Source organism: Urocitellus parryii, chromosome 8 (genome assembly GCF_045843805.1).
Source record: "Urocitellus parryii isolate mUroPar1 chromosome 8, mUroPar1.hap1, whole genome shotgun sequence".
Lineage (NCBI taxonomy): Eukaryota > Metazoa > Chordata > Mammalia > Rodentia > Sciuridae > Urocitellus > Urocitellus parryii.
The window spans coordinates 36,484,890-36,510,503 of NC_135538.1; the positions used below are offsets into that span (position 1 = coordinate 36,484,890).

Sequence of the window (25,614 nt, forward strand, 5' to 3'; positions counted from 1 at the left end):
ACATATAAAGGATTTTGGTTTGGTCTTCACCAACCAAACCCTCACAACCGGACACCAGATAATCCTTACACAGATCCTGCCTTAGAGATGCTAATATCAAAGGAAGCAATGAGAGGCTGGGGCCTATTGCTAAAATTATAGATGCGTTTATCTACATGTATATTAAATTCTGATACATATCCAGGAAGTTTTTAAGCTGATTTAATGTTTCAGTGATTAAATTGGAGTGGTTAGGAAAGAAAAGGAGTAAGAGTTGTGTAATATGGGTAAGCAGAAAAACTCAAGTAAGACAAAGAATGAGCCAGATGTGAATATATCTGAAAAGGATCGAGGATAAGGTGATTTTTTTATGGGACTCTTTACAGATCAATAATACCTACATTCTTTCAAAGACAATAGGACACTTGTGTTATTATTAAAGATCTAATATTTAAAATAGGTTTTAGCACATATAAACTGTAATCTTTCAATCTGTAACAATCTAAGATGGGAATAAAACTACCTCATTTTTTACCAAAAAGGTAGATCCCAACTGCATACTCTAGGTCTAGTTCTCATATTTGAAAAATTTAGAGATTAAATTTTAAAGTATTATGCTGAATTATGCTAATATTTAGACCATTTAAGACCTACCCAAAAAGTCAGTTGCATATAAAGTCAAACTTATAGAACAATTGAGTAGAACAGTGGTAATTAGTGACTGGGAAAGGTAGTGGGGAGGAGGGAAGAAGGAAGTTAAATGAGAAGGCAACAAAACACAGAGCAGAGGAATTAGTTTTACTTTCTATAGCACAGTAGGATTAGTATTGGTTAAAACAATTTATGATAGATATGCTAAAATGATCAGAAGAGTATGAAATTCCCAACAAGTAAAATGGTTCATGTTTAAAGAGATGGACATGCTTATTACCTGATTCAATCTTTATACCATGTACACATGTATCAAATTATAATGAACCTCATGAAGATACACAAATATTATGTCTTAGTAAAAGAGGCAGCTGCATATGGTTCTACTCAATAAGAGAGAATTATGAAACAAGAGATGGCTATAGTTATATAATGAATTTTGGTGAAGAGAAAGATAAGTAGGGTTGAAACAACTAGGAGTCCTCTCCACTGAGGACATTAAATGAAAAATTGGGCTTGGTTTTTAAGAAGTAACACATATATTTGCATTAAGGAATGGTTCTCTAAGAATGAAGGTTGTTATTTACAATGTAAAGCCTTTCATGAGGGTTTTAAGCATAGCTGTATATTTTTATGTAATACAGGAATATTTTAAATTAAAATATTATTAAGTTTTAGTAAAATTGATTATTATATTCATATTGTGAGGTAAAACTTCTGCCTCTGTCCCACCATTTTGTCCTAGTTAACATCTCTTCCTATGAAGTGCAGGTTTTTATTGGTGGCAAGTGGTCTTCTCCAGAATCCAAACAACCCAAGGAATATATAAAAGAAATTGTTGAGTTTATACCACAGTTTCTTATTCTTGGTACTTTTAGCAGTTAATAATTTTTCCTGAGAGCAAAGTCATCCCTGGTTGAGAACCATAGTCTCTAGTGCCATTTTATCTGAGCTCTATATTTTATTGACATTTCTTTTACCTGTGTCAAGGCTTCAGTTTAATAACAGGTGTAAGGAAGGAGCAGAAAGTTTCATCCTTCAGTGCTTAAACAGAATGAGTGTCTTTAGTCCAGTTGGCCTTCCATGAGGATGAGAACTAGTAAAGGGCAAAGTCTAAGTTCTTCAAACCAGTTGGCATCCTACAATTTTCAATGAATAAAACCATCTATTTGGCTTTTGATGAGTTGTTCTGGAAATCTTGGCCATGTACCTTGTTTTCAATTGAATTACTAGTTAATCTAATTCCTTCCTGTAGTAAATTCAACTATAAGTCATTGGAGTAGTTATAAAAATTTAGGAAGCAAACTAAATGACAAAGAAGCAAACCTAGAAACAAAACAGATTCACTGTTGTTTTTTGTTAGATTTTAAAAAACTGATATTGTTGTAATTTTAAATATACCATCATAATAATGCATATTTATAATACTGATATTATAAGTTAGCATGTAAGACCTTTCTTTCATGTAATAACCAATAGAATTATTATACTTAATTTTGGGGAGGTACACAAAGCAACCTATAGTATATTAAATCTATACAATAATTTCTGTAATTGTTTCCTTGGACATTTTATTTACTTCTATTTTAATGTACTCCTTTTCTAACTAAGATAGGACTAAAACTACGTCATATTTTTTACCAAAAAGGCAGATCCCAACTGCATTTTTCCCATGACTCTTCTCTCTTCTTTCAATTTCAAGATCACCCACTACCTGTAATTAATGAGGATCTTCTTCATGAGTTAGTCATGAATAGAATTTCCTTCATTCCTGATAAACTGCACTAAAAATCATCTGTAGGAAATTCTCTTCAGTAAATTAGAGGAATGATAAAATAAGTTAAAAATTACTAACTCTCCTTCCACCTCCATCACACATACAAACACACTTTTGCATCAAATGCAGGCATACACGCACCTCCTGGTTTCACTTCTATCTGAGATGGTTATATCCCATATGTTGAAAAAGTCAATAATTATAAATTGATAACCATTGAAAGTATACTTTCTCCTTCTTTTCTTCCATTTCAATATATTATTTTAATGCCTATATAGTACTTGTCTACATGTTGGTTTATGTGGTCTCTTCAAATATATCTCACATATTTTTGGTATTTCAAATATAATTCAGTTAAGTTTAATTTTTTTTATTTGGGCTAGTAATTGATGAATAAGCCTGATAAAGATATCATGTTAGGTAAAGAGGAAATATATCTAAATATGTTTAAAACAGTACACTTACTTATTTTATTTTTATTAAAACTTTGAGTTGGAACTATGCAAATTACATTTATCTCCTTGCATTCACTTACTACATCTATCCTCAACAACAGAAGAGAGATAGGAAAGAAAACTGTGTACAAGATTTTGCAACTTATCTTTTCAACAACACGTATTAATTGAAAAACATCTCACGGACTAGGATAAGCCATTCTGTTACTAGAAACTATTTTCTTCTATTCAACTTCTTTGTGCACATTTGGGAAAGTCATTTCTGGTTCTTATCACTCTTCTCTAGGGACTCTGCCTTTGGCAATTACAACACAGCACAAAAAATCCTGAACACATGCTCCATACCTAGTCCAAATGAGTTATCTACCTCTGTCTATTGTTAACTTCTTGGGCAGGGATCATAGAGGTAAGTTTAAAATTTTAGGCTAAATTTTATAATAAAAACCTTACCTTTTAGTTTACTCACTAAACGAATGTTCCTGTTTTATGACTCTTATTGGTATTTAGGAGAATTCAAATAATAAGATATTTTAGTGGTAGGAGAGATCATGTCTTTATTATTTTGTTATGTTTATCTTTTAAATTACCTAAAGGTTTCTAATGCTTACTCTAATTAAAATAAGAAACATCAGATGGTATAAAAATTAAAAAGAAATTAGTCTTTTACTTTATTTGGCCTGATAATATTCTTCCTTCTATGCATATTTGTGGTTCTTACCACTAAGATGATAAATTCAAGATGATAACTAAGTGTTTTATTATATTGTATATGTAACATAAATTTATATCAAACCCTAAATGAGGACTTGCATGATTGTTTTTGTTATTGTCTTGATGGTATGCTTTATATAGTTAAAATTGTGGGATGTCCAGAGGTCATAATTACTTATCTATTTGGTTTCTCTGTGTTCATATAGAATATTTGACAAGTAAACCTCATGGAAAGAAAGGTATAAGGTTAGGGAAGTAGTGAATGAAGGGAGAAACAGATTTGTTCCTGAACTACTTGAAATAGTTCTAAAGAAAACATTGAAAGATGAATGAAGAGTAAGTAAAAGTGAAGCTAGATCTAGAGTTTAATTATAAGTGGTCCATATTTTCTACTGAATAGTCTATGCATTATTAAATTTGAAAAGGAATAAAATGACTGAATTTTTTCTAATTGTATAAATTCTCTTGTCAATGTAAAATGTCACTGTATCCTCCGAGGCAATCAGAGGGAAATTTTAAGCCAAGTCTTATGTCACAGGTTACTATTTCAAATGCCTTGTGGCATTATTTATCTTATCAGTTACTCATTTTAAGAACTGACATTTTTAATGTTAATGTTTAGATCAAGTGCCAGCAAAATATATTAGAAGACCACATTCTTAAATAAAGGAAATAAAATGTTCCTAGTGTCTTACTTTGATTTTTTTCAATTGGATAAACTTTCCTTAAATTTTAAAAGTAAAGTATACTAATACTGATTAGTACTGTAGAGTCTTGTGGAAAGAATGATATGAGCAAAGACCACCTGTAAGTCATTAAATTTCAAGAAAATTTAGTAAACATAAGTAAACATAGGGCTATGGGAGCATACGCATAGTACAGTGATGAAATATTTGATTTCCAAATCCAACTTTTAAAATCTAAGATGTTTTAGATTAATTGGTAACAAATGCCAGAAAGACCTTTTTCACTAGCCAATTTCTTCTTCTTTGTCTTCTTTTTTAAAAAATATTTTTTAGTTGTAGATGTATCTTTATTTACTTATTTTATTTATTTATGTATGGTGCTGAGGATCAAACCCAGTGCCTGACACATGCTAGGCAAGTGTTCTGCCACTGAGCCACAATCCCAGCCCCTCACTAGCCAATTTCTATTCCCGAATCTAAATTTTAATCAAAACTTCTTACAAATTTACAAAAGTTTGAAGTTCTTTTTAGAATAACCCATGTGTTCAAGAATATTATCACATTAACTACTTGATGTAATGGTAACAATAGATTATACTTTCTGATGATGGCCATTTTGTGTTGGTATAATGAAAAGTGCTTTGAAATGCACAGGTGACTCCAAATCTTTTTTATATGAACAATGCTCATGTGTGCACAGAGCCCTTCACTGTGCTCCATTAAACTTAGTTCACATACATATAAATTCCTGTAGTACATGGTTTTGTGATCATCTGTTCAAATATCTCAACCCTTCACACGACTTTGAGTATACTCTCAGAGACAAAATGCTCTGACAGTATTCTATTTAGATAGGAATCCCTACAGCTAGTACTATGTATGGCCATGAAGTGAGAATTTAACAAAATATGCTGAAAGAATGCATGAAAAAACTTAGGAAGTTCAATCCAGAGGCAGACTACTCCTTACAAAAAGCAATTACTTGAGAGGCTCATTCACAGGGTCACCAGAAAACTACCAATAGTTACTCAAAGCTACATAACATATTTGTAGGAAGTGGTGCTATGTTCATGAGTGAGAAAGTCAGGAAAATGATATTTTAAAGGTCAACAATTGTGGTTCTTCTAAATGGAAGTTTATTCACTCTCAAGAATCATAATATATAGTATATTTTTCCTTGGAACTCATAAGATTTCAGAACAAGTCCGTGCATGGTTAATAAATATCTAATAGATTTTATAATCTAGTATTTAGAGTTAGTGTAACATGGAAAAATCAAACAGACAACCAACCCCCCCCCAAGGAATAGAGCATCATTAATGATTGTGCTAAACTCATAAAATACAGACTTGGGTCATTTAATTCAGAGGTAATGTGTGTGTGTGTGTGTGTGTGTGTGTGTGTGTGTGTGTGTGTGTGTGTATACATTTAGAGCTGGGGTTGCAGCTCAGTGGTAGAGAGCTTGCCTAGCATGTGTGAGGCTCTGTATTCGAGTCTCAGCACCACATATAAATAAATAAAATAAAGGTCTATCCACAACTAAATATATATTTGTTTTGTCACAAAAATTTGCTACCTAATTACACAACTTTGATTTGTATGCAAGGAGGAAAGGACTAAGTTGGTGTTGTCTCTTTGCCATAGTATTACACAAAATGGAATCAGAGCTTGTGTTATAAGACTTTTAAAAAGTCTTCTAGGCACTAAGAAGGTGGATCATAGAAAAAATAATTGCTCAGATGCTTATAATATAAACTCATGCATCACAATTCAGTTAGCACACTTTTATAGTAGCATAATGTTCTGAGATTAGGCTCCAGTTTTTAAAATTATCAGACCTATATTCTATAATGTAGGGTAAACATATTCTTTGCTTGTACACACTGTAGGATTTTAGACATGAGTAACATGGCCAAATATTTCCTAAGAAATACTTAATGCATAAAGCAAGATATGCATCAAATTATGAGAATTCAAACAAGCACATTTTGTATGACTGTACCTCGTTCTCCCTTCTGACACTTCTTTCTTTGCACTGTACACTTTCTTGTCTCACTCGTAGGTGGACACAGGTTACCCTTGGCTGAAGGATGCTGTATTATTTCTCGGACCCGTGTTTCAGTCCCTCTTTTGAAGCCACATGTTTTTCCTTTCTTCATGCATGGACTCCAAGGGCTCCATTCACTGGCCTCACAGTGCACTGAAACAGAACAACAAAAACAGTCTCAGTTGGCTTACAACACTGTCATGATTGTTAAATAAGAAAGATTTGCTTCCCTCAATACTTGCCCAAATTTTGAGGATAAAACCTGAAGATCAAAGTTGGGTAAGATGACTTAAGTATAAATCAGAGAATGGAAGAAGCAGAAATAGAATGCTTTCAGGTTTTTTTCATAATTATTAGGTAAATTCATTCTTACATTGGATTTACATTTGCTCTAGATTTGATTAACTCAGGCAATAATACAGTTCATCACAACTGATCAATGCTTTATAATTTCCAGAGAACCCCTACAATTATCTATTGATTCTGACCAGAACTTGAGAGAAGATGTGATTATTTGCTAGAGAATTGATTTTCAAACTTCAATATGCATCAGAATTACCTAAGGGTCTGCTAAAACACAGAATGCTGGACCCCACAGCTTGGGTTTCTGATTCAGTTGTCCAGCATGGGGCTGTGAATTTGCTTTCCTAACAATACAGGTGATGCTGATTTGTAGATACTAAGAATAGCCTTTGAAAACTTCTGTACAATAGAATGATTAAGCAGCAAATGAATCCAGGTCTTTGGCCTACATTCACAGCCTTTCTTACTTCTGTGCAGAAAAGCCCTTAAATATTGCCATTTATTACTGGGTATGGTTCAGCATAGCAACATCTATTATAAGGGAATTCTGGGATTACTTCAATTGATAACCTGCTTCTAGAATGAACTTGACTGAGTGATCCCTAAGAGAAATTGAGTTACCTTTTCTTAAGGTTTTAGAGATTTGTTTCCTTTTTCTGTATGCAGTATTCATGTCTTTTCAATAATGACTTTCCCAAGTTTTAGAACAGATATTTGTACTTCCAACAAAAAAGAAACATTTGAAAACTTCTCTTCTTATATTTATAACCACTGAACTTCCTAACTTAATAACAAGTGACACAGCTTCCAACAGCAACACTTTCCCATGATACAACCCATGCCAAGTTTCCTAGAAAACTCTTCTGTCTTAATGAATCCTTATTTTAGAGCAGAATGCTCTTTGATAACAACCTCAAGACACATGACCTTGTTGGGCATGGTGACACTACTTTGAAAGCTGAGGCAAGAGGGTTGCAGGTTCAAGGCCAGTCTGGGCAAATTAACAATACCCTGTCTCAAAATAAAATTTAAAGCAGGTGTGAGGTATAGTTCAGCAGTAGAATGCCCCAGCATTGTACACACGCATGGGTGCACACATACGCACACAGACACACACATACAAAAAGAAACATAACGTAAGTATATTATAAATTTAAATCCATCCATCATACATTTCTCTCAGGCTTTTTCAGTACCTTTCAATACCTGAATATAACACAGAGTTAAATAAAAGTGATTACGCACTAGATACTTGAATTTAAGTTTCTGTGATCTTGAGCTTTAGTGAACCACTTTCAAAATAGTCTTCATGATCAATTAACCAACATAATTATGGTTAAAGAATAGAACAACCATTAATAACATCATAATCATTTTCCAGTTATGAACATTATCTTCCAGCATCCTATCTCAAACTTAACCATTGAAAAAGTAGCGGATCTTTAATACATAAAATAAAAATATGTCCAAAATGAAAGTAAAAAAATTAGAAAGATTGTGAGCTCTAATTTTGTCTAGTATTCATTTAATGCCATAATTAAGAGGACTACATTAGGAAACACTGTCTAATGCAGAAATGACCAGACCTGGGTGTTATTTCATAGTAGAAAAAATGGTAAAGAAAAATGTGTATTTAGCCTTCAAAAAACCAGATTTAAAAAATTACAACATGGGTAAGTATTGGTCTATAGTCAGAAAGTGAATGGTGCTGAAAGTGAAATTGTAATGACACCCTTTGACAATTACATTGGAAGAAGAAGTACATTCAAACTAATGAGGTTAGGTATTAAAAAAGCTCTAATAAGACAAGAGAATTAAAATGCCAGGAGAGGAGAATCACTTTTTTTTCCCATAGAAATAGTAGAATAAACTATATTAGCATCCAGAAAAAATGGAAATTTTGGAGGAAATGCTAAAGATAACAAAAAGCTTATAGTCAGGTTACTAAATGAACAATGGAGAACTAGAGCAATACTTGGTTAAGAGATAGTTTTTTAAAAAAAGCAGAAAATTACTCAGTTTCTGTGTTTCTTCTATCTTCTGTAATAAGAACAATCTCAACATTGGAAATCTCTAGCTATTCACTAATGAAGCAAGTGTCTCAAAAACAATAATGAGCTGCCTTCCCCTGGTACTAGTTATGTTGAAATTGACCATTAGTCTTGGGTAACAGTGAAGGGGAGGAAAATTGGGAGGAAAATTTAACTGGATGTCCTACCATTATTGGTCTTGCAATACCATTTTGGTTTTGCTCAGTTCTTGCTGATCAATTAGATGGTTCCACAGAAAATCTAACAAGGACATCTTCTTCCATCTGTGACTACTAGAGCAAGATCCCTTCTCCAATGAGGATGACAGAATGACAGTGAAGAAAGAAAGCTAATAACTGAGCACCAACTGGAAAGAATATGTCCTCTTATAAAATTGGGTTCAGTGGATGTTTATGCTTATTTTGACCTGAAACCACGGGGAATACGTATGTGATGGCAAAAGACTCCAGTTCCACATCAGGGCAGTGTTTTCTTTGATTTTGACCTTTCCACTCAATTTGAAATCTAGGTAGGAAGCCAAAGATACAATTTTTATATTTTTAGCAAAGGGAAAGACATATTTTGTTGGGTAGCCAGTGGGGAGCTAAGGTTAATGTACTAAGTATAGCCCTGACAACATGCAATATGGCCTGGGGGTTAAGATTTCAGCTCTCTGGGTCCTATTTTTCATGGTTGTTAGGGGAATAGGCTTTCATATTCTTCTGCATGGTGAAGTAGGTCATTTTCTTTCCTGAAATTCTGGGGCAAGCCGATATGTGTGGCGCCGATAGGCCAGATGGCACCTGATGGGAGACAGCCCTTATGGACAAACAAGAGCCAACCCTGAAATAAAGTCTCTGGTTTGCACTACTATTGTGTCCTAGGTCCTTTGTACCTGGTAAATGAGCTAAATGAAGTTAAGTGGCCTTTAGACTGCTAGTACCTATTTTAAAATATAAACCTCCTAAATTTGTGTTAAAAAATAATCCAGTTTTACTGGTAGAATAAAACTAGGAAACATTAAAGGCTAACCCAACAGTACCAAATGTTAAATGCTCTTTCGGATAAGAAAGCTTTTAATACCTTTAATATAAATAACATCTGAACACAGAGTGCTACACCTTCAATCACTAAGAAAATTTCAATGTGGGTCCTTTTTTCTGGGTAAATAAATCCCACAAACTCAGTAATTCATCTTGAATTTCTATCCTTGAATATTCCACAAGCGTGTTCCCATTTTTTTTTTTTATTCCAAGTTTGGAACTGATTACCTCTAATCGTCAGCCCTCAGGTCCTGTAAAGAGATCAACTTGAAGTGCTTTCTCATGTATCTTTTACCCTTTCCTAAGCTGTTTTTCTGAGTTTTTATTGAGAAGAAAAAAACGTAATCAGAAAGAGTCATGAACTGGTCCAGGACTGTTATTTTCCAGATGCTTCTGAGGTTACCTTTAAAATATCATCTATTTGTTTCATTCTACCCAAACCATTGTTCAGAAATAAAAATTTTATGGAGGACCTGAAATGGTTAAATCACCACCTTATATTTACTGTTCCAACACTTAAATTCTGAAGGGTCTGTGCTGTGGCCCCATGGCTGTCCTGGAGACTATCTTGTACTGAATCAGGAGGGCTGTTGTGTGCACATGCCAACCTCAGTGCAGCATCAAAGGTTCTTGCAGTTCTTGCCCAGGGGATTTTGAGCTTTCCTATGCTGTTTTCTCATTTGGTTTAGCATCTGCTCCCCAAGTGTTCATAAAACTCATAGCTCAAGTAGCTGCACAACATTTAAAAGAGGGAAAATATAGCCTGACAGTGATCTGTTATTTAGACAAACAACTTGTCTCAGGGACCTCCCCTTTAGGAAACTCAGCCTGCAGTTTATCAGATCCCGGGACTCTCTCCTTTTGTTAGTTTGAGTAAGTCCAAAATATTTCTTTTTTTTTCTTTCTGAATACCTGTGCAAGCAGAACATTGAAGCATTAATGGACTTATCAAGAGAAAATATTCCCTCCTTGTAAAATAACTTTGGTTATTGGTTGAGATTAGACCTAGGTGTTTTGTGAAATCATTGCTTTAATTACTTCAAGATACAGAGACTAATTCTAAGTAAAACTTCATTAGGTAATGATGCAAAATAAATCTACAGTGTTCAGAATAGTTGAAACATACAAACAGTCCTTAAGAAATAATGGAGCACTCATTGGATGAAAAATGTTACTGTGATACAGGCTAGATAATGCTATGAGAGCATCTTTAGAATAGGATCTTTGTAAAGAAGGATGGTGAGAGCCTCTTAAGAGACAATTGTTGAGGCTCTTGTGAGACTGGACTTTGAGAAGCACCTTCATAGAGAATGACTATCATGTGAGGTGTTTCTCATCCATTCTAAATTTCAGAAGTCCTCCTCACCAATACTGATGCACTCCATGGTATGGTTGTTGGCTTCCAACCCTTCTGGGCAATTGTCAAGGCACTTTCCAAGGTGTAAGTAAAATCCACTTTTACACTTTGTGCAGAAATTTTTGTTGAAACACGTATCGCAGTCAGCCTTGCACTCTGAAAAATAAAAAAAAGAGAAATATGCTTTCATGATCTTTTCATAACTATTGTTGGACCATTTTTCCATACACAGGCAATTTTGTATCAAACACACACTTGGGGTTCAAATTTATTTTGCTAAAATGAGTTAAAGATTCCTCTATAGTCATTTAGTTGACCTATATCAGTTGTTGATTTAATAACATGTACTAATTACCTAATGAAATGTTTTGATTATATAGGATGAGTATTCCCTTTCCTAATGTCTAAAACCCCAAATGCTCTGAAATAGGACACTTTTTTTTTTAGCACCACACCAATGTGACACTCAAAATATTTCTGATTTCAAATGTCTGAATTTGGGATGCTCAACCAGTAAAAACTACATAAATATTCTAAAATGTAAAAAACTTCAAATTCTGAAACACTTCTGGTTCCAGGCAACTCAGATAAGGGATACTCAACTTGTACATATATATTGCCAAAACTGGTTACAGGACAAGTATCTATTTGTATTAAACCATAGTGAAGATGTCTCATTAGAACTTTTACAAACTATACTGAGATACTCTCTTGTACTGTTCTTATTCACTCAACAAATATTTGATTTGCAGTGTATGCCAGGGATTATTCTAGATATTGGTTGATAGCAATTCACATGAGAAAAAAGATTCAGACTGCACAAAGCTTGCATTCTGGGAGGAAATATAATAAAAACAACAAATTGACCCTTCTTGTAGTAATCCTATAAGCCAGGATTATCAAGAGAATTTTATAATATTAAGTTAGTTAAACTTTAAAACAACCCAACAAGGAAGTCCCTATGATGATTCCCATTTTACAGATAAGGTGCTTGAAGCTCAAAAGGTTATGTAATTAGCTGAGAACCAGAGAGGTGAATTGTTTTTCTAAACCAGGCAGTTTGATTTCATTTTTCAGTGAAAAGCACTCTGAAAAAACAACAAAACAACCACAAAAGAAAAGGGAAGAAAAATAACTGGGAAATAACTGACAAAGGGAAAGGCTGATTATTTTGAACAAGATGGTCATGGAATACCTCTCTGGGAAGATGGTCAGGGAACACTGCTCTGACGTGTGAGAAGAATCCCAGATGAAATGGGAGAGCTAGCCATGCAAAGGCAGGCAAAGATCTTTCCAAATTTCCAGAAGAGCCAGCATACAACAGTAATTACAAAGGCTGGTGGTAGGAAGGCCTTGTTAGGAGACCAGATGAGGCTGGTGCAACATGGTAGAGAGGGAGTCCTAGGAGATGATCGTGGAGGGACAGATAGAGAGCTATATGGTATTTCCTAATTTACAGTTTTGAAAGTTCACTTGGGTTCAGTGTGGAGTGCAGACTCCCTGGGTCCAGAAGAGAATATATCCAATGGATGAAATAAATGTTTGAGTTGCTACACTCAAATCCTTTGGTAGCCTAAAAAGCTACAATGATTCAAGTAATTAAATACTTGGAGTTTTTGATGGTCACGGGAACTAAGATGGTATTGATGCTTACAGTACTTTTCCATAGGTTCAATAAGTAATAAACATGTTCTCAGTCTTAGCTTTTCAATTAAAAGAAAACCACATGATTTTTGCTTTATCTTGCTAAATTTAAGTATGGTTTAGCCTAATCATCAGGTAAACACTATTTACTTAACACTATCACAGATATATTAGAAGCGATTTCAATCTGAAAAAGTCCCCAAGGATGAGATAAAAATATAATGTTGTGTAGGCACTTACTTGTACACTTATTTATATCTGGATATCGAGTTCCATAATATCCACTTGGACATGAAGAGAGACACACTCCTATCTGCTTCATGCCAATTCTTTCCAGAACAAAAAATAGTCTGGGCTTACATGACAAACATCCATTGTAATCTGAACACGTTGCACAGCCTCCTTGGCAGCCTTGACTGACATTAGGATGCACTGGGGAGACAAATGAAGAAAGACAAAAACAAAGGTTAACTTATAAACATAGAAGTTGCATGACATTTTCTGGTAGTGTTTACATTTCTTTCCCTAGCTTTCAATTTGGTGGTAATGGTTGAATGAGGCAGAATTTTTTTCCGACCTTTTTTTTTTTTCAGTGGGATATGATATTCCTTTTAACACATATGTTGCCTTTAATTTCAAAATTCATAAAATTTGTGCATTTGAAAAATAGCAATGCATTTGGCTTGAACAATCTGTAGAATACATATGCAAAATACCCTTACTAGTTAGTTCCTTGGGAAATTAGGGACTATATGTAAAATATCCTTACTGAATTAGTTTCTCTGGAAATTAGGGACTGGCAATTTTATGCTCACATGTGAATTGAAATTAATACACATGGCTTTAGTTTTTCATTTATATGGTAGGTGATAAGCACATTTCTTTAATTTCTTCAGTAATATAACTACACACACTAGGGTTTGAGAAAGGATACTAAGTTCTAAGATATTTATTTTCAACTATGGTATATTAGAGAACACAATTTTACTCTTTGATTCAGTGCAAATTGATTCTGAAACTATGTTAGCTACTCACCACCTTCCAATGCTTTCTTGAAATATTTCTTCTCAAGTGGGTTTAATAATTGCCAACACAAATTGATACAATGCTGTAAATTTAATATTACTAGTATTTCCATGAGGGCCATATGCAAGTGCTTATGGTAATTTATTCTCAGTATTGTATATTTGGGACAGTCTTACAATTTCTGTGCCCTCGTTTTCTGCATACTGAAGTAAAAATCGTATATGCTGAGGATAGACAAGTCTGTCCTAAGAATATGGCTACACGTATTCCCAGGTTTCAAAGAATCACTCATGTAAGAGTGTCCATTATTAATTTAGAGAAAATATGAATACACATCTGGGGAGATTGATGTTTACCTCAGGTCATCCCCACTTTAACCTTCTTATGACTATTAACTGTGTGTGATGTGGTAGAAACTGCTGCCTAAGGGGTGTCTTCCTTGTGACCAGGGTTTGGGATGATTTCCCCTGCTAAAATATTCTCTATTCAAATATAAGATGAATAGCGTTTTTTTTTTTTTTGTCATTTCAGAATGCTAGAAGGGAAAAAAAATGTTCCTTTGAGAAACAAAGGTTGATGAACAGGAATTGAAGGTATCTCCACATATTTCTGACTTCCTTTGTTGGAAAAGGAAGGTATAGCTCTGAGAGGCCATGCTGTTATTAGTCTGTATTCAGTAATATTTGGTTACTAAATTCTTTCTTATAAAACAAAGAGCTTCAGACTTACCTAGTAGGGGTACCCATAAGATCAAAGAACCTTACATAGGGGTGCATGGGTGAGCTACACAGAGGTCATTTGGTTGACCAGCATCCTCTGCCTGTAAGAAGCCATCCTGGAATCAGCCACAGGAACCACAAACAGCTCATTCTCATTCCAAGACGTTTTGTAAATAAACTGAGGAAAAGTGTGGGGGGAAGGGAAGTCTGCTTTTCCTGTCTATGCTCTTCTGCAGGGTGGGGCAATCATATAAAGTGGCACAGAAGGCTTAGACATTATAGGGCCCCGGGGACTTGTAAGTGAAAACTGCTTTCCAAGTAACAGGGTCATTTTTCATGCCAGTAACTCAGCATTGGAGACTTACAGAAAATGTGTACATATTTTAAGCAGGGAAACACCCTAAGAAAGGAAAGGGTCAAGAGAGCTCTGTGTTCAGAATATATCAGAATTCATTTCAAGAAATGAGAGGTGTCAGTAAAAACCCGCAACCCTTCTTCGAAAAGAATTGCCTATGGAAAAGTGGACCTCACTTGAAATAGAACTGCCTCAAGTTCCCAGGCACTAAGTGGCTCTGGGTTCAGGGAAGACGGATCAGGTTGGTCCATGCCAGCATGTCCTTATTTCTGAAATGCAGCTGCTTAAAAGAAAACACATTTGCAAATTTATATATCTTGAAACGTTTGTCAATTATAGTATAAATTTAAATAGATCAGTTGTCAGTATCAGCATAATTTACATATCAAAACCTCAAATACTGGGATTCCTTAAAATAAATTTCACTTTTTAAAAAAATTGGGTTTGGGGTGTTTGGAAAGTTCTTAGGAGGATCTCTGTATGGGTCATGATTGAAACCAGTATCCATTGAAATTATGAGGTATGTTGAAAATACCTCACTCAATTCTCTTTTTTTCCTGAGCCTTTTACTGATGAAATGTACCCCAGTTGACACTGTGCTGCAGTAAATCTTTTCACCTGTCTTTTTAATAGTTTGCCTATGAAGACAAAGGTTTTTGAAAAAATACTTTTGAAAAATCAAGGAAGACCCAGTTGTCCCAACTTGCCAGGAAAATTTGTTTATTTCTTGTTAGCGAACTTTCAATGGGGGCAGTGAACTTTGAATATGAAATGAAGACAAACTTTATTTCTTCAAAAAAGCTTCAATGCTGGCTGTGGACATAAGAGAAATTGAGATTATAAAGTCCAGATTCTATGATCCTATTTTTTTATGGTTGAATTCTGTAGTGACTGCTTTCTTGAATGCTGTATAAGGATCACTCAAATTATACAGTCTGTATTACACAACTAGATACAAATTTCCCAAACTTCGTCTTAAGTCAAGAGCTTTTACTTTTTATATGGAAACCACAGAAAACTTTGGTCTGGATTGACTGTAACAGCTTTTTCAGCCATAAAATCTTGTGATCCTAAAATGGAAAATAGAATTTTACTTTGTTGTGCCTCTTCATAATTCCTATTCTAATAATAACTTCATTTTTATTTGTAAATTTCTTTTCCCAAGCAATATTTTTCTACTGTATTTTATATAAGCAATGTAGATCTTGGTGGTGGAAAGCAAGGGGAGATTTCATGGAATATCTAATGCTTGAACTCAATTTTAGAAAGTGAGTTGGAGTTTACCAGTACATAAATGGTCCTGTGGGGCCAGGGGAGGAAACACCACAATCACCCAAACCGAGGAGACTGGCATGAGTTCAATCCAAGTGGTGCATAAGTAGTGGGTTATGGAAAAATGAGGACTATCAGAAAGATTGGTAGAGAGTAGATCTAAATTATGGAATGCTTTGTTGGCTGTGCCAAAGAAATTATCCTGTAGACATAGGGATTTCAATCCAATGGGTGATACATCAGTTTTCTGTTCAAAAGGAATTCTCCTAGTAGCATGGGAGTCCTGGAAACTGGGAGATGAATAATGTAGTGTTCAGGGTAAAAAACAGACAGTAGCTTATATGGATGAAACAGTATAATATGGTGAGAAAGATATGCATGTTTTAAGGATATTTAGGAGATAGAATCAATCAAATATGGCAACCAAATAAATGTGGCCTGAACAAGAAAGGGGATTTGGGAAGCTTTTAGTTCTCACCAGTGAATAGAGAGGGGAGGAGCTACCAGGTGAATAAAACCTGCACGGGGAAGATTAGGACACAGTGTGTAGAATAAAGAGGTCAGAAAATATAAATATCATTTAAAGTCACTAATTTTCAGGAATGGAGCTTACTTTGGGGTGGTTACTGGAGACATACATGGGAGTGTCTGGTGTTGGCTATTTAATTAAAGATGTTCTGAAAGTGGAGAACATTGATAAATGGTAGGGAAAAAAAAGACAATTCCAAATAAACAACATTTGGTAAGAGAAAAGATGTATTATAAACAGATTTTAATAATACTTTACATTTCTATACCAATTTCAAATAAAGCATCTCATTAAAAAACTAAATTAACTGTGGCAACTGTCCTATGATGTATATAAGTAAGTTGGAGCTATCATAATTACTTATTTTTAAACCCTAAAATAGGACTCAAAGAAATACTACAAATCACTGAATTAATATTGAGTTTAGATCAAGGGCTAAAACACATATCTTTGATATCTGGTACTTATTTCTCTAAATACAAATAAACTTCAGATGTGCAACAGGGATAGATATGAGTGGGAAATGGACAAATTCACAGGAAATTTAAATTGGGATCTTAAGATTTTACACAGTAAAATTAGTATGCCTTTCTTAAAATTAAGAAAGAGGTAAATATCTTTTCTCAACCTATTTATGAGGGTTAAGTGTATGAAAAGGGTATATATTAATGCATAATTTAAAAACTATTTGCAGTGTCTAAATTGTCAACACTCCTGAGTTAAATGACTTCAGTTTCTCTAGCTTTTAAACAAGCCTTCCTACTATCTCCTTGATAACCTTCAACTTGTGATAAATAACGATGAAACAGTTCCTAAGGAACTTACTATTGGCATGAGAGTTAATTCAACTGTGATATTCAGAGCATCAAGTGTTTTCAGTTTTGTTGTTTGATGCTGAGAATTGAACCTAGAGCCTCATGCATGTTAGGCAAGCATTCCACCATTGAGCTACAACCCCAGCCCCAGAACATAGAATTTTAGAGGGTACCAGGGCTTTTGGTAAATATACCATGTTACTAATTTTCAGTGTTTATGATATATCAAACCAATTACAATATTGAAAACTAAGTTCTCCTTCTTTAATAATTTAAGTGCAAGCTCCTAAGATTTGTCTTACTCTAATGCCTTTCTAAAGCTCAACTGAAAATGTACCACTATCTATTGTATATTTCTATGTGGAATAATCCATTATTTTATGCTTCTAGTTACCTCTGATGGTACTTTATTTGTGGCTAGAGGATTTAAAAAAATACCAAATTTGATAAATTAGGCTTATAAGACAGGTTTGATTGAATTCAAAGGGAGTTCTAAATAAAGAAGTGGTTTATTGATTTCATAATTTATATAATTAAAAATTTATAGTAACAAATGTGATAAAAGTTATTTTAAACCAAAAACAGCATAAAACTTATGCAAAGTCTTCTGAAAGAATTCTTGTTTTCACATTTACTAATTTCTTTCCTGTGTGCAGAAGCCTTATGAGTCAGGGTAGGTAAAAGATAGCGTTGGAATTCCACAGTTATATTTTACATTTGTCCTTTTCTCCAGGTAATTCTCCTTTTACAAGGATCTTCACAATGAACATAAGTTTCTTGAGGGCAGGAATATGATTGCTTTAATAATTTCCTGTTAAGTTTCATGATGATTCCCAGTTTCTACACAGCGTAGCTATTTATTGAATAGGTTCTTGATAAATAATAATAATAATAATAATTATTATTATTATTATTATTATTATTATTGTTTTACTGGAGATTGAAACCAGAGACACTCTATCTTTAATGAATGAAGGCAATAAATAGAAAAAAATAGGGCTGAGGTGGTAAGTCGGTGATAGAGTGCTTGCCTCTCAAGTGTGAGACACTGGGTTTGAATAAAATAAAGGTATCATGTCCATCTACAACCACAACAACAACAAATTTAAAAATTAGAAAAAAATAAGCTACTGTATTTCACCAGAGTTGTTATATCAGTCCAAAAATTGGTCTTTAGCTTTGCATCACGGTATTGTCCCATGGCACATTTCAACACATGGCTTAGAAGGCAAAGATAGCAGCAATGAATTCACTAGTGGCCTATGGAAGTCTTTGTCTTCTTGGAAGCTTAAGCCTAGAGCTCTCAGCACTCATGCATTGTCAGTATATTTCTGAAAGCTGACACAGCTAGTTTGTCAGATAAGGAAACCAATAATAGCAATAGTGGTATAGAATCTTCTAATACAAAAGGTTAAATTTTCTAAGTCCATACTTTGCAGCACAGAAGTGAATTTTCTTAAGTGTACTATTTTGATTATAATGCACAAATCAATGACAACTAATGTATTAGCTCCCCCCACCCCAGAGCAGAAAAATGTTCAGTAAACTGTCATTAAGAAATGATTTGGGCTATTTGGTTTTGATATATATTCACAAGTATTCTGTGCACCTTAATCTGTACCAAAGAGAGTTTAGTAATAAATGATTTTAGCAATACTAGCAAAATTTTAAAAGTTTAAAAGTTTACTATGGTTGCACTCCACTTTTTTGCAAAAATATTTGATATAAAATCTGTATTGATTATGTGGTAAAATATGGTATCTGTGCTTTTTAAAAATAATCAAGATGTTAAGTCAATAAATACTTAAGAGAAAGTATCTATAATAACTTATTTTATGTAGGCTGTGCCTATAGCCTTCTGGTAAAAGAATCAAATTCCAAGTCACTTATAATTTGAAGATGTTTAATTATGAAATAAATCATTCAAAATGAAATTATGAAAATTTTCTAAAGGTCATTTAGTTGAATAATACATTGACCTAGAGAAAATGTGGTAATTTTTTTCTTGCCCAAGTTAGAACAACACATTTCTACCATATCTGAGAACTTTATTGTTACTGAACCATATTTAAGTTTAGTGTAATGCTACAGTTAAGATGTTTCATGGTCCTTATGGAATGCTTGGCAACATCCACTTTTAGAAAAATCTTATGTTAAAAATTTGAATTACTTGGCAGTCCCCTTCAGATTCTGTTGTGTCAAATAAGAAAATATTGAAAGTCAATTTTTAAAAATTTATTTATAAGTTAAAAAGCTTTCAAAGTAGAACTGACAATGAACAGGTCTCCAGAGCCATTTAAACAATTAGGAGAAGTTAGGTATAGAAAGCAAGATATGTACAAAAGTTTTCTGAATAAATATAATTACTTTTTGGGATTCAACCCTCTTTTGGCATTCCCAAGCTATGAAACTGCATGAATCGAGGTTTACTCATAGTCCTCCATAGTTATTATCTATTAATAATTTTTGAAAGAGATATATGTTTATGCATCTAAACATATATACATCTTGATATTTTTGAAATACTGTTTATTGCTTGATGGTTTAATGGTTTAATAAACCAATGTCTTAATCTTTAAATGAATTAAAATTCACCTATTATTTACATGACATATATATGCATATGTGATTGTATATATGTGATATGGAAGCATATATGTAACAGACATGCACATGCACACCCATGCACACATACACCTATGCATATTATTTGGCCTATTATCAAAGTCAATAGTACAGACTTTAATTGAACTATAACAGGATAATAGTTTGTGCTGTATGTTTTGGTCCCACTGAATCAATCTCTAATCTGAAATTTTGTTTTTACACCAGTGAAACTTAGAATTCCTAAGTCTTAGAGAGGAACATACTCAACAGCTGCTGAATACAGTCCAGTTGGTGCTCCACCATTATTATGTGGGGAAACACATTATTTATAATGGAAGTGATTTCTTTGAGAACTTGGTAAATCTTCCCTTTTCACTTACTAAATAATAATTTCCTAAAGGAGTCTAATATTTGTATTCTATAGATACTTTAAAATAAAACCACAGCAATAAGACAAACCTAGCATTAAATAGCAACCATCTTTTCTTTTTACTTGAATCAAGTCAGCTCAAAATATTGCAAAAATGCCCAGTAAATGATGTTAGCTGTAGAATTCCTGAAATCTAAGATATGATGAATACTTGGTAGCTAGATGTGAACGTGGTGGGCAAGGGCTTTATTTTGCCTCATCACATGCTGTAGGATCAAGACTAGAAACAAAAGATGGAGATGGATGCAGAACCAACAAGTGCAATGATTTTTAAGACTGTGGGAAAGAACCAGGCCTGAGGCTCACCACTATCATGAGGAAATCATGAGGCTGTAGAGATGTGAGTGATATGACATAAAGTTAGAGAAGGGCAGAGCCTGATCCTAAAGGCCCTTCCAGAGGGAAGTGAATAGTCTCAGTCTATTTACACTCTGCATTTCTAAGTAAATCTCAAAAGGAAGGAAAAGAACCCATGTGGCCTGATACAGTTATTCACTTTAATTTTTGTTAATTTCATGAGTCTTGGAACAGAACCAGCATGTTGTATTCCATGAAAATATGTTCTATTATTAATTTTTATATTAGAGGAGAATGTTCTAATTAGTAACAAACATGAGAATTTACATTCAGATCCCAACCTTTGAAGAGACTGTGCATCCATGTACATGCTCTTCGTTCTTGGGAACAGTTCATTTCTCCTTTGTCCCTCCCCATCTCCCACCAGCAGTAATTTTAGTCTGCTTTGGGTTTTAAATTTTCACTGCTCTTTTATTGGAGGGTATGTGGGGGTGGGGTAGAGGAAGAGAAATGGTAAAGTTATGAAATATGTAAGCAGTCATAAGAACAAAGAAAGGATAAAAAGTTTAAAAATTACAATCTTGCACATCATCTTTTCTTGCATTTTTCTAAACTCTTGCCATTAGCAATGTATATGAAATATCAGTAACAAAGCAATAATGTTATGGCTTTCACTTTTAATATAATCTTTTTAAAAAACAATTTCAACATTATGTTCTTTTATTCATTAAATGAATTAATAATCCACAGAGTAATTTCAAAATGGACCCTTGAGAAGTAGTGAAAACCCATATTAGTTTTCCTGTAACCAACCAGGCAGCTATAGTTGATACTGCTATAAAGACTGTAACAAAACTTTTGCAGGATTAAAAATAAAGTCCCCCCCTAAACCACAAATAGAAACTATCATAAAGTTAATGCATTCTGCTACGTGTTAAAATGTAAGGTACTGAATCAGCATCTCTAGCTGTTGCTAAGGCAGGGAAAGCTTCCCCTTCTCCAAGTGGCCATGTTCCCAAGTGGAGGTGAATAGAGGACAAGAGGGGGTGGAGAGGGGTAATGGAGACCCAGGTCTGTAGAGAGCCAGGACCTGTTGATGAGTTAGTGGGTGGTAATAACAGCGTTTTTCATGAGACAGATCCAACAGTGTTCATCCAACAGTGGGAATCATTATGTGCTCTGGTCTGGCTAAAAGAGCCATTCCTTTTTTTTTTTTTTTAAGGGGAGAAATAATTAGAAATCAACACAAACAGAAAATGTGATAGTTTAATGGTAATGAATCTGCGTGGGTGAGTCCATAACTATTAACTTCACATTCTTAAGTGAAACAAACTTCAGTTTGTGCTAAAAAACAAACTCTGCTTTGTTTTATTGTGAATAAACTTGGATCTTCCTGCCACATAGCATGTTAAAGTAGCATATCTGATGGCTGGAGCCTTAGCATAAGCAAACAGCAGGAGAAGCCTTGTGGTATTTTAACAGGCACAAGAAGATGTACAAATAGTTGGTATACCGTTTTAAAAAATCCAGCTTTATGTGCTGCATCTAAAGTCCTGAGCAGAGAAAATAGTGAATTTTTCTCATAAAATTACTAACAGAAGAGAAATACACATGCACCTTTGTGGGTCTGATGAATTTTTATGATATGTGCACAGCTTGCTGCACTGCCACCTCGTTCAGAAGTGAGCCCTGCACACTTCTCAAAGGAGCACAGGGACAGGGTAGTGAGGCACTGGCTCTGGACTCATGCACAGTCTGTTTTGAATCCCAGTTTTGAGATTTATCCTGATAAATTGCCAACGTTTATCTCTTCTTCCAGCTACTAGTTTAAAAAAAAATTAAATTGTTCAGCATCCAGACACCATCAGCTAGTAAACCTACAAAGATGAACACCTCTAATGATTTGTTTCAAGGTGTTCACAATCTGATTATTTATTTAGACAAAAGTTGCTTAGCCTTTTTGAAGCAAGCCTTTCCCATATCGAACATGGGAGCATCTAGGTAATATAGAGGATTAATGAGTGGATCCAGGAAGACACTGTAAAGCACCAGCATCTTCACAGGCATGCATTCAAAATCAATAGGTATAGGAAATTTCGTTTTACTCAAGAGGCACTAAATACATCCTGTGTTACCTCCATCCATATTCAAGGTAGCTGGCAGATTTACCAATAATAAGTCTGAGAAACCACTCAGCAAGAAAACTGGAAAGAGGGCAGGTGCTGATGCTTCTTTGTACAATAGGAGATTTGATAACTTGGAGAGCCAGAAACTCACAGTCTGAGAAAGAAGCTACTTTCCAAGGACCACAGATATAAACTGTAACGGGAATCCCTGGTGACCTCACACAACATTCTGGGTAAGAAGTCTTAGGAACTCTGGCAACTTACTGAAAACAAACATGTACTTAAACAGACTGAAAGACATGACATAGAAATGCTACTAGTACAATGCAGAGGACCAAAGGTCTGTGCTTGTGGCTACAGAACTTCACTGCATGGAAGAAGGACCTGTAGTGCTTATTCAAAATGCACATGCATAGGTTCCACTCCAAGAATGTTGATTTGGGAATGGAGATGGCAGTTTAGTTATACTTATAAGGAGCACTACACTTGAATTTGATGCAGGTGACATAAATACCACACTCTCAGCATCATATCATCACCATCTTCATAAATAAGTGTTTGCTGGAGGCAATCTTCTAGGGACTGATTATACTGAGAAACAAAACATTGTTTCTGACTCAAGAAGCCTACAATGGAGTTAGTAAAATAATCTTTTGAAATTCCAAAGACCATAAATATATAGACAAGAAATTTAATACAACAGATTTTTTTTAAGTAGGAGCAATTACCAATGGTTATGTGAAAACTACAGAGAGCAGTTAGGAATAGTTTATGGGACTTTAAGGAAAAAGAGGAACTTATATAAAGGAAAAGGGGAAAAGAGGTGAAGTGTTATGAACAAAATTCTTTAGATAGGAATACATAAATAATATTTGGGAGGATGGGGAATATAATCATGGAACTTGCTCTTTCTTAACCCTGTCAGCTTTCAGATTTGAGCCTGAAGTTAGTTAGTGCTCAGATGGTAAAATTATAAAGCTTTGGAGGGATCTACTTCAAACTGATTTCCCCAGAATCATCTACTTGATTGTGTCTATAATAACAAATATCCTGATATTTGGGAGACATCCATATAATTTATTTTTAAAAATTCCCCTTATATAGACACTCAACCTCTTAGGAAGTTCTAGTTCCACATGGAACACTTCTTCCTTAGAGCAGCTGGTCCAACAGTGCTGGGTGCTCTTGCCTCCTCACTTCCTCCCCAAGATGAGCTCCAGGGGAACTGAAATGGGACAGGTCCTTAAGAATTTGCCAACTCAGCTGTCAGCTAGTAAGACTCTCATCCACAACAAAGAGTTTCCCTAACCTTCAAGCCTTCACAGTCAAATCCAAAGAAATTCTACTAACAATAGGCACTTCAGTGGAAATACATGTGGATTGTGGCAGTGCAGGAAAGACCACGGAGTTTATAGAAAAGCAAAACAAATATCATCCTACCAGGACTTGTAGGGGGCTATTCTGCCACCCACTAGTCTTTGATGCTACACAAAAGGCATAATATCGTAGAGCTTTAACTATAAAATGATTACAGTAAAAGTTACTCTGTTCATTTCAAAGAGGTGTTGAAAAAATTAAATAAGAGGACAATGAGAATGTCTCTCTATACTGCACAAAACTATATTGATATAAACTATATTGATTATTGTTAATAATGGACATAAATGATGATACTTTATGTAACTACTTGGAGCCAGATCTGAAGCTCCCTTTTTACTAAGAATAGTAAGAAGAGAAAACTAATAATGGTATTTGATGAGAGCAAAACAATTGGCTTGTTTTTTAAAATGGTGCCCTTTCATGAGTCATCTGAGGTTATTAGGTCAACAGGTTACTGGAACTTTTTAAGGCTTGACAACTCTTGCAGTAAGGAAATAAAGAGATTGTGAAATAAATCCTTAGCCAATGAACAGATAATTTTCTTTGAAAAACTCATTAATTAAACAAACATAAAATCAGATTGCCAGAAAACCCACAGAACACTTCTCAGGAATGTCTGTTTTTGGAACCATTTGCTGTGTGGCCTTATGTGCGACACAATGGCCACAGACTCTTTTCTACTCTTGGCTCTGATGCAATGTGACATCAACCAAGTTACTTACCTCTTTAGCCTCTCTTGTTTGGCTTCAGTAACCCAAGGGGCTTAGGCTGCAGACATCATTTCCAAAACTCTTCCTAGCTATTAAAACATATTGTATATCTTAAATAAGTGCTGCTATTTATAGTGTATTCTGTAATATTTTGTTTCAGAAAAATGGCACCATCCAGTTGATGAAGCCAAAAATCTAGAATCCCTCTTCATCCCCATCTGCCATCAGCCTTTCCCATGGATTTTATCTCCTTTTTGAATAGATTTCATATCTATGTACTTCTACTACTATTAGTACTTTAACATTTAGCAACCAGATGAACCTTTTAGGAACAAATGATGATCGTATTGAGCTTCTGCTTTAAAAAGAGTTTAAAAGCTCATTGCTCTTCCCAATTAACCACTCTGTCAATTAGCACAGTTTGTTAACTCCTTCTCTCAACCTCACTTTTTGTCCAATGAGGTAATAGTTCCATCTCTACTGCAGAGAGAGAAATCTCCTTCATGTAAACACCCTGTAGGCATTTTCTTTCACAGACTGAGTGAAAAGTAGTGTCACAGAAAGGGCTCTGTGTTCAGTCAGAAGATCTGGGTGTAGATTTTAGGTCTACCATTATATCCATGTCATATCATTTTGATATGTTCCTTAACCCTTTTCAGCCATTT

At 34.5% G+C, this 25,614-nt stretch overlaps 1 protein-coding gene across 2 annotated transcripts in view; it reads right to left on the reverse strand.

Moving 5' to 3' along the window:
• Rspo3 (R-spondin 3) overlaps positions 1-25,614 on the reverse strand; it is a 78,093-nt gene that overhangs the window by 34,189 nt on the left and 18,290 nt on the right. For both annotated transcript variants that reach the window (XM_077801895.1, XM_026381269.2), the window contains exons 2-4: positions 12,924-13,115; positions 11,049-11,195; positions 6,262-6,459 (exon numbers count right to left, since the gene is read on the reverse strand). In XM_077801895.1, the coding sequence (XP_077658021.1) occupies positions 6,262-6,459; positions 11,049-11,195; positions 12,924-13,115 (537 nt within the window). The remainder of the gene's footprint in view (positions 1-6,261; positions 6,460-11,048; positions 11,196-12,923; positions 13,116-25,614) is intronic.